General features: G+C 47.7%; 1 protein-coding gene across 1 annotated transcript in view; it reads right to left on the reverse strand.

The window, feature by feature from the left end:
• LOC147118212 (uncharacterized) overlaps positions 1-12,957 on the reverse strand; it is a 58,843-nt gene that overhangs the window by 19,237 nt on the left and 26,649 nt on the right. The window contains exon 7 of the mRNA XM_085984304.1: positions 10,044-10,157. Within this exon, the coding sequence (XP_085840430.1) occupies positions 10,044-10,157 (114 nt within the window). The remainder of the gene's footprint in view (positions 1-10,043; positions 10,158-12,957) is intronic.

Here is a 12,957-nt window from a genome sequence, read left to right on the forward strand (position 1 = left end):
TACTCTGTATCTAACCCGTGCTGTACCTGCCCTGGGAGTGTTTGATGGGACAGTGTAGAGGGAGCTTTAATCTGTATCTAACCCCGTGCTGTACCTGCCCTGGGAGTGTTTGATGGGACAGTGTAGAGGGTGGTTTACTCTGTATCTAACCCGTGCTGTACCTGCCCTGGGAGTGTTTGATGGGACAGTGTAGAGGGAGCTTTACTCTGTATCTAACCCGTGCTGTACCTGCCCTGGGTATGTTTGATGGGACAGTGTAGAGGGAGCTTTACTCTGTATCTAACCCATGCTGTACCTGCCCTGGGAGTGTTTGATGGGACAGTGTAGAGGGAGCTTTACTCTGTATCTAACCCGTGCTGTACCGGCCCTGGGAGTGTTTGATGGGACAGTGCAGAGGGAGCTTTACTCTGTATCTAACCCATGCTGTACCTGCCCTGGGAGTGTTTGATGGGACAGTGTAGAGGGAGCTTTGCTCTGTATCTAACCCGTGCTGCACCTGCCCTGGGAGTGTTTGATGGGACAGTGTAGAGGGAGCTTTACTCTGTATCTAACCCGTGCTGTACCTGCCCTGGGAGTGTTGGATGGGACAGTGTAGAGGGAGCTTTACTCTGTATCTAACCCGTGCTGTGCCTGCCCTGGGAGTGTTGGATGGGACAGTGTAGAGGGAACTTTACTCTGTATCTAGCCCCGTGCTGTATCTGCCCTGGGAGTGTTTGATGGGACAGTGTAGAGGGAGCTTTACTTTGTATCTATCCCGTGCTGTACCTGTCCTGGGAGTGTTTGATGGGGACAGTGTAGAGGGAGCTTTACTCTGTATCTAACCCATGCTGTACCTGCCCTGGGAGTGTTTGATGGGACAGTGTAGAGGGAGCTTTACTCTGTATCTAACCCGTGCTGTACCTGCCCTGGGAGTGTTTGATGGGACAGTGTAGAGGGAGCTTTACTCTGTATCTAACCCGTGCTGTTCCTGCCCTGGGAGTATTTGATGGGACAGTGTAGAGGGAGCTTTACTCTGTATCTAACCCGTGCTGTACCCGCCCTGGGAGTGTTTGATGGGACAGTGTAGAGGGAGCTTTACTCTGTATCTAACCCGTGCTGCACCTGCCCTGGGTATGTTTGATGGGACAGTGTAGAGGGAGCTTTACTCTGTATCTAACCCGTGCTGTTCCTGCCCTGGGAGTGTTTGATGGGACAGGGTAGAGGGAGCTTTACTCTGTATCTAACCCGTGCTGCACCTGCCCTGGGAGTGTTTGATGGGACAGTGTAGAGGGAACTTTACTCTGTATCTAACCCCGTGCTGTATCTGCCCTGGGAGTGTTTGATGGGACAGTGTAGAGGGAGCTTTACTTTGTATCTATCCCGTGCTGTACCTGTCCTGGGAGTGTTTGATGGGACAGTGCAGAGGGAGCTTTACTCTGTATCTAACCCATGCTGTACCTGCCCTGGGAGTCATAGAGTCATAGAGTAATACAGCACGGATAGAAGCCCTTCGGCCCATCGTGTCCGCGCCGGCCATCAAGCCCTGTCTAATCTAATCCCATATTCCAGCATTTGGCCCGTAGCCTTGTATGCTATGGCATTTCAAGTGCACATCCAAATGCTTCTTAAATGTTGTGAGGGTTTCTGCCTCCACAACCCTTTCAGGCAGTGAGTTCCAGACTCCAACCACCCTCTGGGTGAAAAAGTTCTTTCTCAAATCCCCTCTAAACCTCCCGCCCTTTACCTTGAATCTATGCCCCCTAGTTATTGACCCCTCTACTAAGGGAAAAAGCTCCTCAGCATCCATCCTATCTATGCCCCTCATAATTTTGTACACCTCAATCATGTCCCCCCTCAGCCTCCTCAGCTCCAAGGAAAACAAACCCAATCTGCCCAGTCTCTCTTCATAGCTGAAGCGCTCCAGCCCTGGTAACATCCTGGTGAACCTCCTCTGCACCCTCTCTAACGCGATCACATCCTTCCTGTAGTGTGGCGACCAGAACTGCACACAATATTCCAGCTGTGGCCTAACCAGTGTTTTATACAGCTCCATCATAACCTCCTTGCTCTTATATTCAATGCCTCGGCTAATGAAGGCAAGTATCCCATATGCCTTTTTTACCACCTTATCCACCTGTTCCGCCGCCTTCAGGGATCTGTGTACTTGCACACCCAGATCCCTCTGACCCTCCGTCTTGCCTAGGGTCTTTCCATTCATTGTGTATTCCTTTGCCTTGTTAGTCCCCCCAAAGTGCATCACCTCGCACTTTTCCGGGTTAAATTCCATTTGCCACTGTTCCGCCCATCTGACCAACCCATCTATATCGTCCTGCGGACTGAGGCTACCCTCCTCGCTATTTACCACCCTACCAATTTTTGTATCATCCGCGAACTTACTGATCATACCCTTTACATTCATATCCAAGTCATTAATGTAGACCACAAACAGCAAGGGACCCAGCACCGATCCCTGTGGTACCCCACTGGCCACAGGCTTCCAGTCACAAAAACAACCTTCGACCAGCACCCTCTGCCTTCTGCCACTAAGCCAGTTTTTTATCCAATGTGCCAAGGCACCCTGGATTCCATGGGCTCTTACCTTCTTGACCAGTCTCCTGTGCGGGACTTTATCGAAGGCCTTACTGAAATCCATGTATACCACATCCACTGCGTTACCCTCATCCACACACCTAGTCACCCCCTCAAAAAATTCAATCAAATTAGTCAGACATGATCTTCCCTTGACAAAGCCATGTTGACTATCCCTGATTAATCCTTGCCTCTCCAAGTGGAGACAAATTTTGTCCCTCAGGATTTTTTCCAATAATTTTCCTACCACTGATGTTAGGCTCACTGGCCTGTAGTTCCCCGGTTCTTCCCTACTACCCTTCTTGAATAATGGTACTACATTAGCGGTTCTCCAGTCCTCTGGCACATCCCCTGTGGCCAGAGAGGTCCTGAATATATGTGTTAGAGCCCCCGCAATCTCCTCCTTTGCCTCACACAGCAGCCTGGGATACATTTCATCCGGGCCTGGGGATTTATCCATTTTTAGGCCAGCTAAAACCGCCAATACCTCCTCCCTCTCGATGTTAATATGTTCGAGCATATCACAGTCCCCCCGCCCTATTTCTATGTCTACATCGTCCTTCTCCATAGTGAAAACAGATGCAAAAATTTCATTTAGAACCCCTCCTACATCTTCCGGCTCCACACACAGATTGCCACTTTTGTCCCTAATGGGCCCTATTTTTTCCCTAGTTATCCTCTTACCCTTAATATACTTATAAAACATCTTCGGATTTTCCTTTATTTTGCTCGCCAGTGTTATTTCATGGCCCCTCCTTGATCTCCTAATTTCTTTTTTAAGTATCCCCCTGCACTTTTTGTACTCCTCTAGGGCTTCCTCCGTCTTTAGCCTTTTGTATCTACCAAAAGCCCTCCTTTTTTTCCTAATCCATTCTCGTATATCCCCTGACATCCAAGGTTCCCTGTGGTTTTTGGAACCACCCTTGACCTTTACGGGAACATGTTGCCATTGTATGATCTCAATCTCCCTTCTGAAAGCCTCCCATTGCTCCAATGCGGATTTTCCTACAAGTAGCTGATCCCAGTCCATTTTGGCCAGATCCTGCCTTATCCTATTAAAATCGGCCTTCCCCCAATTTAGAACCTTTATTTCCGGCCCATCCCTGTCCTTTTCCATGACCACCTTAAATCTTACCATATTATGGTCACTATCACCAAAGTGCTCACCTACTAGCACTTTTTCCACTTGGCCGGCCACATTCCCTAGAATTAGGTCCAGTACCGCCCCCTCTCTTGTAGGACTTTCTACATGCTGGCTCAAAAAGCTCTCCTGGATGCACTTTAAGAATTCTACACCCTCTGAGCCTTTCACACTCTGACTATCCCAGTTAATATTGGGGAAGTTGAAATCCCTCATTATTATTACCCTATTATTTGCACATTTCTCTGAGATTTGCCTACATATCTGTTCCTCTATCTCCCCCTGACTGTTTGGAGGCCTATAGTACACTCCCAGCAAAGTGCTTGCCCCCTTTTTGTTTTTAAGCTCCACCCATATGGCCTCATTAGAGGACCCTGCTAATATATCATCCCTCCTTACTGCAGTAATTGACTCCTTAATTAATATTGCGACACCCCCTCCTCTTATACCTTCCCCTCTGTCTCACCTGAAGATTCTGTACCCCGGAATATTGAGCTGCCAATCTTGCCCTTCCCTCAACCATGTCTCCGTGATAGCAACAATATCATACTCCCATGTGTTTATCAACACCTTCAGTTCATCCACCTTATTTGCAAGACTCCTTGCATTAAAATAGATGCCATCCAGCCTTGCCCTTATATATTTGCCCTGTCTACCAAGCTGACTTGTTTTTTTCTCTATAATTGGCAGCACATCCCCCCCTATTTCAGCTCCCCTCTGTATCCCATCCCCCTGCCAAGTTAGTTTAAACCCCCCCCAACAGTGCTAACACTCTGTATCTAACCCGTGCTGTACTTGCCCTGGGAGTGTTTGATGGGACAGTGTAGAGGGAGCTTTACTCTGTATCTAACCCGTGCTGTATCTGCCCTGGGTGTGTTTGATGGGACAGTGTAGAGGGAGCTTTACTCTGTATCTAACCCGTGCTGTACCTGCCCTGGGAGTGTTTGATGGGACAGTGTAGAGGGAGCTTTACTCTGTATCTAACCCATGCTGTTCCTGCCCTGGGAGTGTTTGATGGGACAGTGTAGAGGGAGCTTTACTCTGTATCTAACCCGTGCTGTACCTGCCCTGGGAGTGTTTGATGGGACAGTGTAGAGGGAGCTTTACTCTGTATCTAACCCGTGCTGTACCCGCCCTGGGTATGTTTGATGGGACAGTGTAGAGGGAGCTTTACTCTGTATCTATCCCGTGCTGTACCTGTCCTGGGAATGTTTGATGGGACAGTGTAGAGGGAGCTTTACTCTGTATCTAACCCATGCTGTACCTGTCCTGGGAATGTTTGATGGGACAGTGTAGAGGGAGCTTTACTCTGTATCTAACCCATGCTGTACCTGCCCTGGGAGTGTTTGATGGGGACAGTGTAGAGGGAGCTTTACTCTGTATCTAACCGGTGCTGTACCTGTCCTGGGATTGTTTGATGGGACAGTGTAGAGGGAGCTTTACTCTGTACCTAACCCATGCTGTACCTGCCCTGGGAGTGTTTGATGGGGTCAGTGTAGAGGGAGCTTTACTCTGTATCTATCCCGTGCTGTACCTGCCCTGGGAGTGTTTGATGGGACAGTGTAGAGGGAGCTTTACTCTGTATCTAACCCATGCTGTACCTGCCCTGGGAGTGTTTGATGGGGACAGTGTAGAGGGAGCTTTACTCTGTATCTAACCCGTGCTGTACCTGTCCTGGGAGTGTTTGATGGGACAGTGTAGAGGGAGCTTTACTCTGTACCTAACCCATGCTGTACCTGCCCTGGGAGTGTTTGATGGGGTCAGTGTAGAGGGAGCTTTACTCTGTATCTATCCCGTGCTGTACCTGCCCTGGGAGTGTTTGATGGGACAGTGTAGAGGGAGCTTTACTCTCATAGAGTCATAGAGTCATAGAGTAATACAGCACGGATAGAGGCCCTTCGGCCCATCGTGTCCACGCCGGCCATCAAGCCCTGCCTTATCTAATCCCATATTCCAGCATTTGGCCCGTAGTCTTGTATGCTATGGCATTTCAAGTGCACATCCAAATGCTTCTTAAATGTTGTGAGGGTTTCTGCCTCCACAACCCTTTCAGGCAGTGAGTTCCAGACTCCAACCACCCTCTGGGTGAAAAAGTTCTTTCTCAAATCCCCTCTAAACCTCCCGCCCTTTACCTTGAATCTATGCCCCCTTGTTATTGACCCTTCTACTAAGGGAAAAAGCTCCTCAGCATCCATCCTATCTATGCCCCTCATAATTTTGTACACCTCAATCATGTCCCCCCTCAGCCCTGGTAACATCCTGGTGAACCTCCTCTGCACCCTCTCTAACGCGATCACATCCTTCCTGTAGTGTGGCGACCAGAACTGCACACAGTACTCCAGCTGTGGCCTAACCAGTGTTTTATACAGCTCCATCATAACCTCCTTGCTCTTATATTCAATGCCTCGGCTAATGAAGGCAAGTATCCCATATGCCTTTTTTACCACCTTATCCACCTGTTCCGCCGCCTTCAGGGATCTGTGTACTTGCACACCCAGATCCCTCTGACCCTCCGTCTTGCCTAGGGTCTTTCCATTCATTGTGTATTCCTTTGCCTTGTTAGTCCCCCCAAAGTGCATCACCTCGCACTTTTCCGGGTTAAATTCCATTTGCCACTGTTCCGCCCATCTGACCAACCCATCTATATCGTCCTGCGGACTGAGGCTACCCTCCTCGCTATTTACCACCCTACCAATTTTTGTATCATCCGCGAACTTACTGATCATACCCTTTACATTCATATCCAAGTCATTAATGTAGACCACAAACAGCAAGGGACCCAGCACCGATCCCTGTGGTACCCCACTGGCCACAGGCTTCCAGTCACAAAAACAACCTTCGACCATCACCCTCTGCCTTCTGCCACTAAGCCAGTTTTGTATCCAATGTGCCAAGGCACCCTGGATTCCATGGGCTCTTACCTTCTTGACCAGTCTCCTGTGCGGGACCTTATCAAAGGCCTTACTGAAATCCATGTATACCACATCCACTGCGTTACCCTCATCCACACACCTAGTCACCCCCTCAAAAAATTCAATCAAATTAGTCAGACATGATCTTCCCTTGACAAAGCCATGTTGACTATCCCTGATTAATCCTTGCCTCTCCAAGTGGAGACAAATTTTGTCCCTCAGGATTTTTTCCAATAATTTTCCTACCACTGATGTTAGGCTCACTGGCCTGTAGTTCCCCGGTTCTTCCCTACTACCCTTCTTGAATAATGGTACTACATTAGCGGTTCTCCAGTCCTCTGGCACATCCCCTGTGGCCAGAGAGGTCCTGAATATATGTGTTAGAGCCCCCGCAATCTCCTCCTTTGCCTCACACAGCAGCCTGGGATACATTTCATCCGGGCCTGGGGATTTATCCATTTTTAGGCCAGCTAAAACCGCCAATACCTCCTCCCTCTCGATGTTAATATGTTCGAGCATATCACAGTCCCCCCGCCCTATTTCTATGTCTACATCGTCCTTCTCCATAGTGAAAACAGATGCAAAAAATTCATTTAGAACCCCTCCTACATCTTCCGGCTCCACACACAGATTGCCACTTTTGTCCCTAATGGGCCCTATTTTTTCCCTAGTTATCCTCTTACCCTTAATATACTTATAAAACATCTTCGGATTTTCCTTTATTTTGCTCGCCAGTGTTATTTCATGGCCCCTCCTTGATCTCCTAATTTCTTTTTTAAGTATCCCCCTGCACTTTTTGTACTCCTCTAGGGCTTCCTCCGTCTTTAGCCTTTTGTATCTACCAAAAGCCCTCCTTTTTTTCCTAATCCATTCTCGTATATCCCCTGACATCCAAGGTTCCCTGTGGTTTTTGGAACCACCCTTGACCTTTACGGGAACATGTTGCCATTGTATGATCTCAATCTCCCTTCTGAAAGCCTCCCATTGCTCCAATGCGGATTTTCCTACAAGTAGCTGATCCCAGTCCATTTTGGCCAGATCCTGCCTTATCCTATTAAAATCGGCCTTCCCCCAATTTAGAACCTTTATTTCCGGCCCATCCCTGTCCTTTTCCATGACCACCTTAAATCTTACCATATTATGGTCACTATCACCAAAGTGCTCACCTACTAGCACTTTTTCCACTTGGCCGGCCACATTCCCTAGAATTAGGTCCAGTACCGCCCCCTCTCTTGTAGGACTTTCTACATGCTGGCTCAAAAAGCTCTCCTGGATGCACTTTAAGAATTCTACACCCTCTGAGCCTTTCACACTCCTGACTATCCCAGTTAATATTGGGGAAGTTGAAATCCCTCATTATTATTACCCTATTATTTGCACATTTCTCTGAGATTTGCCTACATATCTGTTCCTCTATCTCCCCCTGACTGTTTGGAGGCCTATAGTACACTCCCAGCAAAGTGCTTGCCCCCTTTTTGTTTTTAAGCTCCACCCATATGGCCTCATTAGAGGACCCTGCTAATATATCATCCCTCCTTACTGCAGTAATTGACTCCTTAATTAATATTGCGACACCCCCTCCTCTTATACCTTCCCCTCTGTCTCACCTGAAGATTCTGTACCCCGGAATATTGAGCTGCCAATCTTGCCCTTCCCTCAACCATGTCTCCGTGATAGCAACAATATCATACTCCCATGTGTTTATCAACACCTTCAGTTCATCCACCTTATTTGCAAGACTCCTTGCATTAAAATAGATGCCATCCAGCCTTGCCCTTATATATTTGCCCTGTCTACCAAGCTGACTTGTTTTTTTCTCTATAATTGGCAGCACATCCCCCCCTATTTCAGCTCCCCTCTGTATCCCATCCCCCTGCCAAGTTAGTTTAAACCCCCCCCAACAGTGCTAGCACTCTGTATCTAACCCGTGCTGTACCTGCCCTGGGAGTGTTTGATGGGACAGTGTAGAGGGAGCTTTACTCTGTATCTAACCCGTGCTGTTCCTGCCCTGGGAGTGTTTGATGGGACAGTGTAGAGGGAGCTTTACTCTGTATCTAACCCGTGCTGTACCTGCCCTGGGAGTGTTTGATGGGACAGTGTAGAGGGAGCTTTACTCTGTATCTAACCCGTGCTGTACCTGCCCTGGGTATGATTGATGGGACAGTGTAGAGGGAGCTTTACTCTGTATCTAACCCGTGCTGTAGCTGCCCTGGGAGTGTTTGATGGGACAGTGTAGAGGGAGCTTTACTCTGTATCTAACCCGTGCTGTTCCTGCCCTGGGAGTGTTTGATGGGACAGTGTAGAGGGAGCTTTACTCTGTATCTAACCCATGCTGTTCCTGCCCTGGGAGTGTTTGATGGGACAGTGTAGAGGGAGCTTTACTCTGTATCTAACCCGTGCTGTACCTGCCCTGGGAGTGTTGGATGGGACAGTGTAGAGGGAACTTTACTCTGTATCTATCCCGTGCTGTTCCTGCCCTGGGAGTGTTTGATGGGACAGTGTAGAGGGAGCTTTACTCTGTATCTAACCCCGTGCTGTATCTGCCCTGGGAGTGTTTGATGGGACAGTGTAGAGGGAGCTTTACTCTGTATCTATCCCGTGCTGTACCTGTCCTGGGAGTGTTTGATGGGACAGTGTAGAGGGAGCTTTACTCTGTACCTAACCCATGCTGTACCTGCCCTGGGAGTGTTTGATGGGGACAGTGTAGAGGGAGCTTTACTCTGTATCTAACCCATGCTGTACTTGCCCTGGGAGTGTTTGATGGGACAGTGTAGAGGGAGCTTTACTCTGTATCTAACCCGTGCTGTACCTACCCTGGGAGTGTTTGATGGGACAGTGTAGAGGGAACTTTACTCTGTATCTAACCCCGTGCTGTATCTGCCCTGGGAGTGTTTGATGGAACAGTGTAGAGGGAGCTTTACTCTGTATCTAACCCATGCTGTACGTGCCCTGGGAGTGTTTGATGGGGACAGTGTAGAGGGAGCTTTACTCTGTATCTAACCCGTGCTGTACCTGTCCTGGGAGTGTTTGATGGGACAGTGTAGAGGAAGCTTTACTCTGTACCTAACCCATGCTGTACCTGCCCTGGGAGTGTTTGATGGGGTCAGTGTAGAGGGAGCTTTACTCTGTATCTAACCCGTGCTGTACCTGCCCTGGGAGTGTTTGATGGGACAGTGCAGAGGGAGCTTTACTCTGTATCTAACCCTTGCTGTACTTGCCCTGGGAGTGTTTGATGGGACAGTGTAGAGGGAGCTTTACTCTGTATCTAAGCCGTGCTGTACCTGCCCTGGGAGTGTTTGATGGGACAGTGTAGAGGGAGCTTTACTCTGTATCTAACCCGTGTTGTACCTGCCCTGGGAGTGTTTGATGGGACAGTGTAGAGGGAGCTTTACTCTGTATCTATCCCGTGTCTCCCTGCTCACCTGGTGGTTGGGGTGTGATAGATGATTCCTGCTTGCCAGAACTCTCTTGCTTGGCCAGGGTTGCCGGTTTCTGCCGGAGCGGTGGCCTGTTTTGCCTGCGGGTCACCTCATCTTCTGAGGGGGAAGGAGCGAGAGAAGGAGAGGGTCAGAGATTAGACTTCAATTCAATTCAATTTCAATTCAAATCGCTTTATTGGCATGACAAGTTACATCTTATGTTGCCAAAGCATCGAAAAACATTTATGGTTGAACACAAAAATACAGATCTATCCATACAGTGTATAAACAGATATATCCCTGAGTGCATAAACATACATTCATATAATTTGTATATACTCTTTTTTTTAGATTTAATGGTTGTCCCTCTGTTTATGGCAAGCTGTAACATAGTGTGCCGCTAAGGTTACACAATTTCTCTCTTCCCCTAGTAGGTATGGGAGTTTTTGGTCGTCATTCAAATTTCTGAATTCCGGGCTTATTTGTGAGAATTTTTGGTAGAAATTCTCCCTTATGCCCTGATATTTTCCACAAGCTGTGAGGAAGTGCATCTCTGTCTCCACCACTCCCTGACTGCAGTGAGAGCATATCCTGTCCTCTCTTGGTAGCCGGGTCTGTCTGTGTCTGCCTTTTTCGATGGCCAGGCTATGTTCACTAAGTCTGTACATTGTCAAGGTTTTTCTAAGTTTGCTATCCTTTACCATGGTCAGGTAATCAGCCATGTTGTATTGTCTGTTTAGGGCCAAGTAGCAATTGAGTTTGTTTTGGGTTTTGTTGTTTCTGCCCAATATGACAGATATTTTTCCTTTTGCTTAGTGACAATTGTGTTGGGTCGAGTTCTCTGTGCCACGATGTCACTGTCCTGGGGCTGGTTATTGTTAGTAGTGTTAGTAGTTACTTCACTGAGTCCCAGGACTAGTTGACTGAGGGTATTCTTCTTTATGGTCCTCTCTTGGCATTTCAGGGCTTCGTAATGATAGCAGTGGGGGTTGCTCATTTTTAGGTGATTCCAAAATTTGGTGGCTCTTTTTTGGATAGTTAATTATTAATGGATATTGGCCTAGTTCTGCCCTGCATGCATTGTTTACGGTTTTCCTTTGGGTCCGGACGATACTTTTACAGAATTCTGCATGTAGGATCTCAATGGGGTGTTTGTCCCATTTTGCGAATTCTTGTTGTGTTAGTGGTCCCCACAACTCACTGCCATAGAGTGCAATTGGTTCAATTACTGATTTAAAAATTTTGAGCCAAATGCTAATTGGAATTTCTATTTGGATTGATTTTTTAATGGCATAGAAAGCCCTTCTTGCTTTCTCTTTCAGTTCATTCACAGCCAGATGAAAATTTCCCGCAGAACTGATTTTTAAGCCCAAGTATGTGTAGTTAGTGGTTTGTTCAATTTTAGTTGTTCCTAGTGTGAAATTTATTCTGGGTCCCTGATGTCTGGATCTTTGCTGGAACACAAGGACTTTGGTTTTTTGGGGGTTTATTGTCAGGGCCCAGGTCTGACAGAACGACTCTAGCAGATCCAGGTTCTGCTGTAGACCCTCCTTAGTTGGTGACAGCAGAACCAGGTCATCTGCATAGAGGAGGAATTTAACCTTGGATTCATATAGGGTGAGGCCGGGTGCTGTAGATTGTTCAAGTAGTTTTGCCAATTCATTTATGTAAATATTAAAGAGTGTCGGTGAGATGGGCGAGCCCTGCATCACACCACGCCCCTGTGATGCAACTGACGGTGCGTCACACCATGTCCCTGTGGTGCAACTGATGGTGCAACGCACCCTCACACCTTGGATCTCAGTCCACAGGTCCTGTTCCGCTGGCCAGTTCCGGTAGCCCCGCTCCTCACGGGCAGTGCTTATCAGGGGCTGGACCACACAGCCTGGATTATTGGCAATAATCGATCAATTATCCCAGACACCGGGAATTCCCACGGAAGAGGAAGAGGATGTCAAGCTCACCAAACACAACCTCTCTCTGTCTCTCTGTCTCTCTCTCTCTCTGTCTCTCTCTCTCTCTGTCTCGTTCTCTCTCTCTGTCTCTCTGTCTCTCTCTCTCTCTGTCTCTCTCTCTCTCTCTGTCTCTCTCTCTCTCTCTCTTTATGTCTCTCTCTCTCTCTCTGTCTTTCTCTCTCTGTCTCTCTCTCTGTCTCTTTCTCTCTCTCTCTCTCTGTCTCTTCCTCCCTCTGTCTCTCTCTCTCTGTCTCTCTCTGTCTCTCTCTCTCTGTCTCTCTCGCTCTCCCTCTCTGTCTCTCTATCTCTCTCTCTGTCAATCAAATTCAAATTCAAATTCAAATTCAAATGCTTTATTGGCATGAAAGTTTACAGGGAACCATATTGCCAAAGCTTACATAACAAAAAGTACAGGTTTCCAACATTCTGTAGGTGTCAAACGTTTTTGACCCTCGTTGGGTACAGACAGTATTAATTTAAACAGTCGTTGACCCTCGTTGGGTGCATTCAGTATTAATTTAAAACAGTCGTTGGGTACATTCGGTATTGATTTAAACATTTTTAGAGTATATATGCTATGGGTGTGCTCGTTAGTCACTCACTGTTCCTCAGGTTGTGACATGTTGTTACATATTGGGCACCAAGATATGGTCTGTCTCCCTCCCCCAGGACTATTCTTAATTTTGACAGGTCGTCCAATTCTTGGAAATCTGGGGTTGTCAGGCTGAGCTTGTCAAAATATATGTTTCTTGTCTTGTTGAATTTTTCGCATTTTAGGCTCTCTCTCTCTCTCTCTGTCTCTCTTGCTCCCTGTCTCTCTCTCTCTGTCACTCTCTCTCTCTCTCTGTCGCTCTCTCTCTCTCTGTCTCTCTCTCCCTCTGTCTCTCTCTCTGTCTCTCTCTCTGTCTCTCCCTCCCTCTGTCTCTCTCTCTCTGACTCTCTCTCTCTCTGTCTCTCTCTCT

Source organism: Somniosus microcephalus, chromosome 4 (genome assembly GCF_052327205.1).
Source record: "Somniosus microcephalus isolate GS21.2 chromosome 4, FLI_Smic_1.0, whole genome shotgun sequence".
NCBI classification, from domain to species: domain Eukaryota; kingdom Metazoa; phylum Chordata; class Chondrichthyes; order Squaliformes; family Somniosidae; genus Somniosus; species Somniosus microcephalus.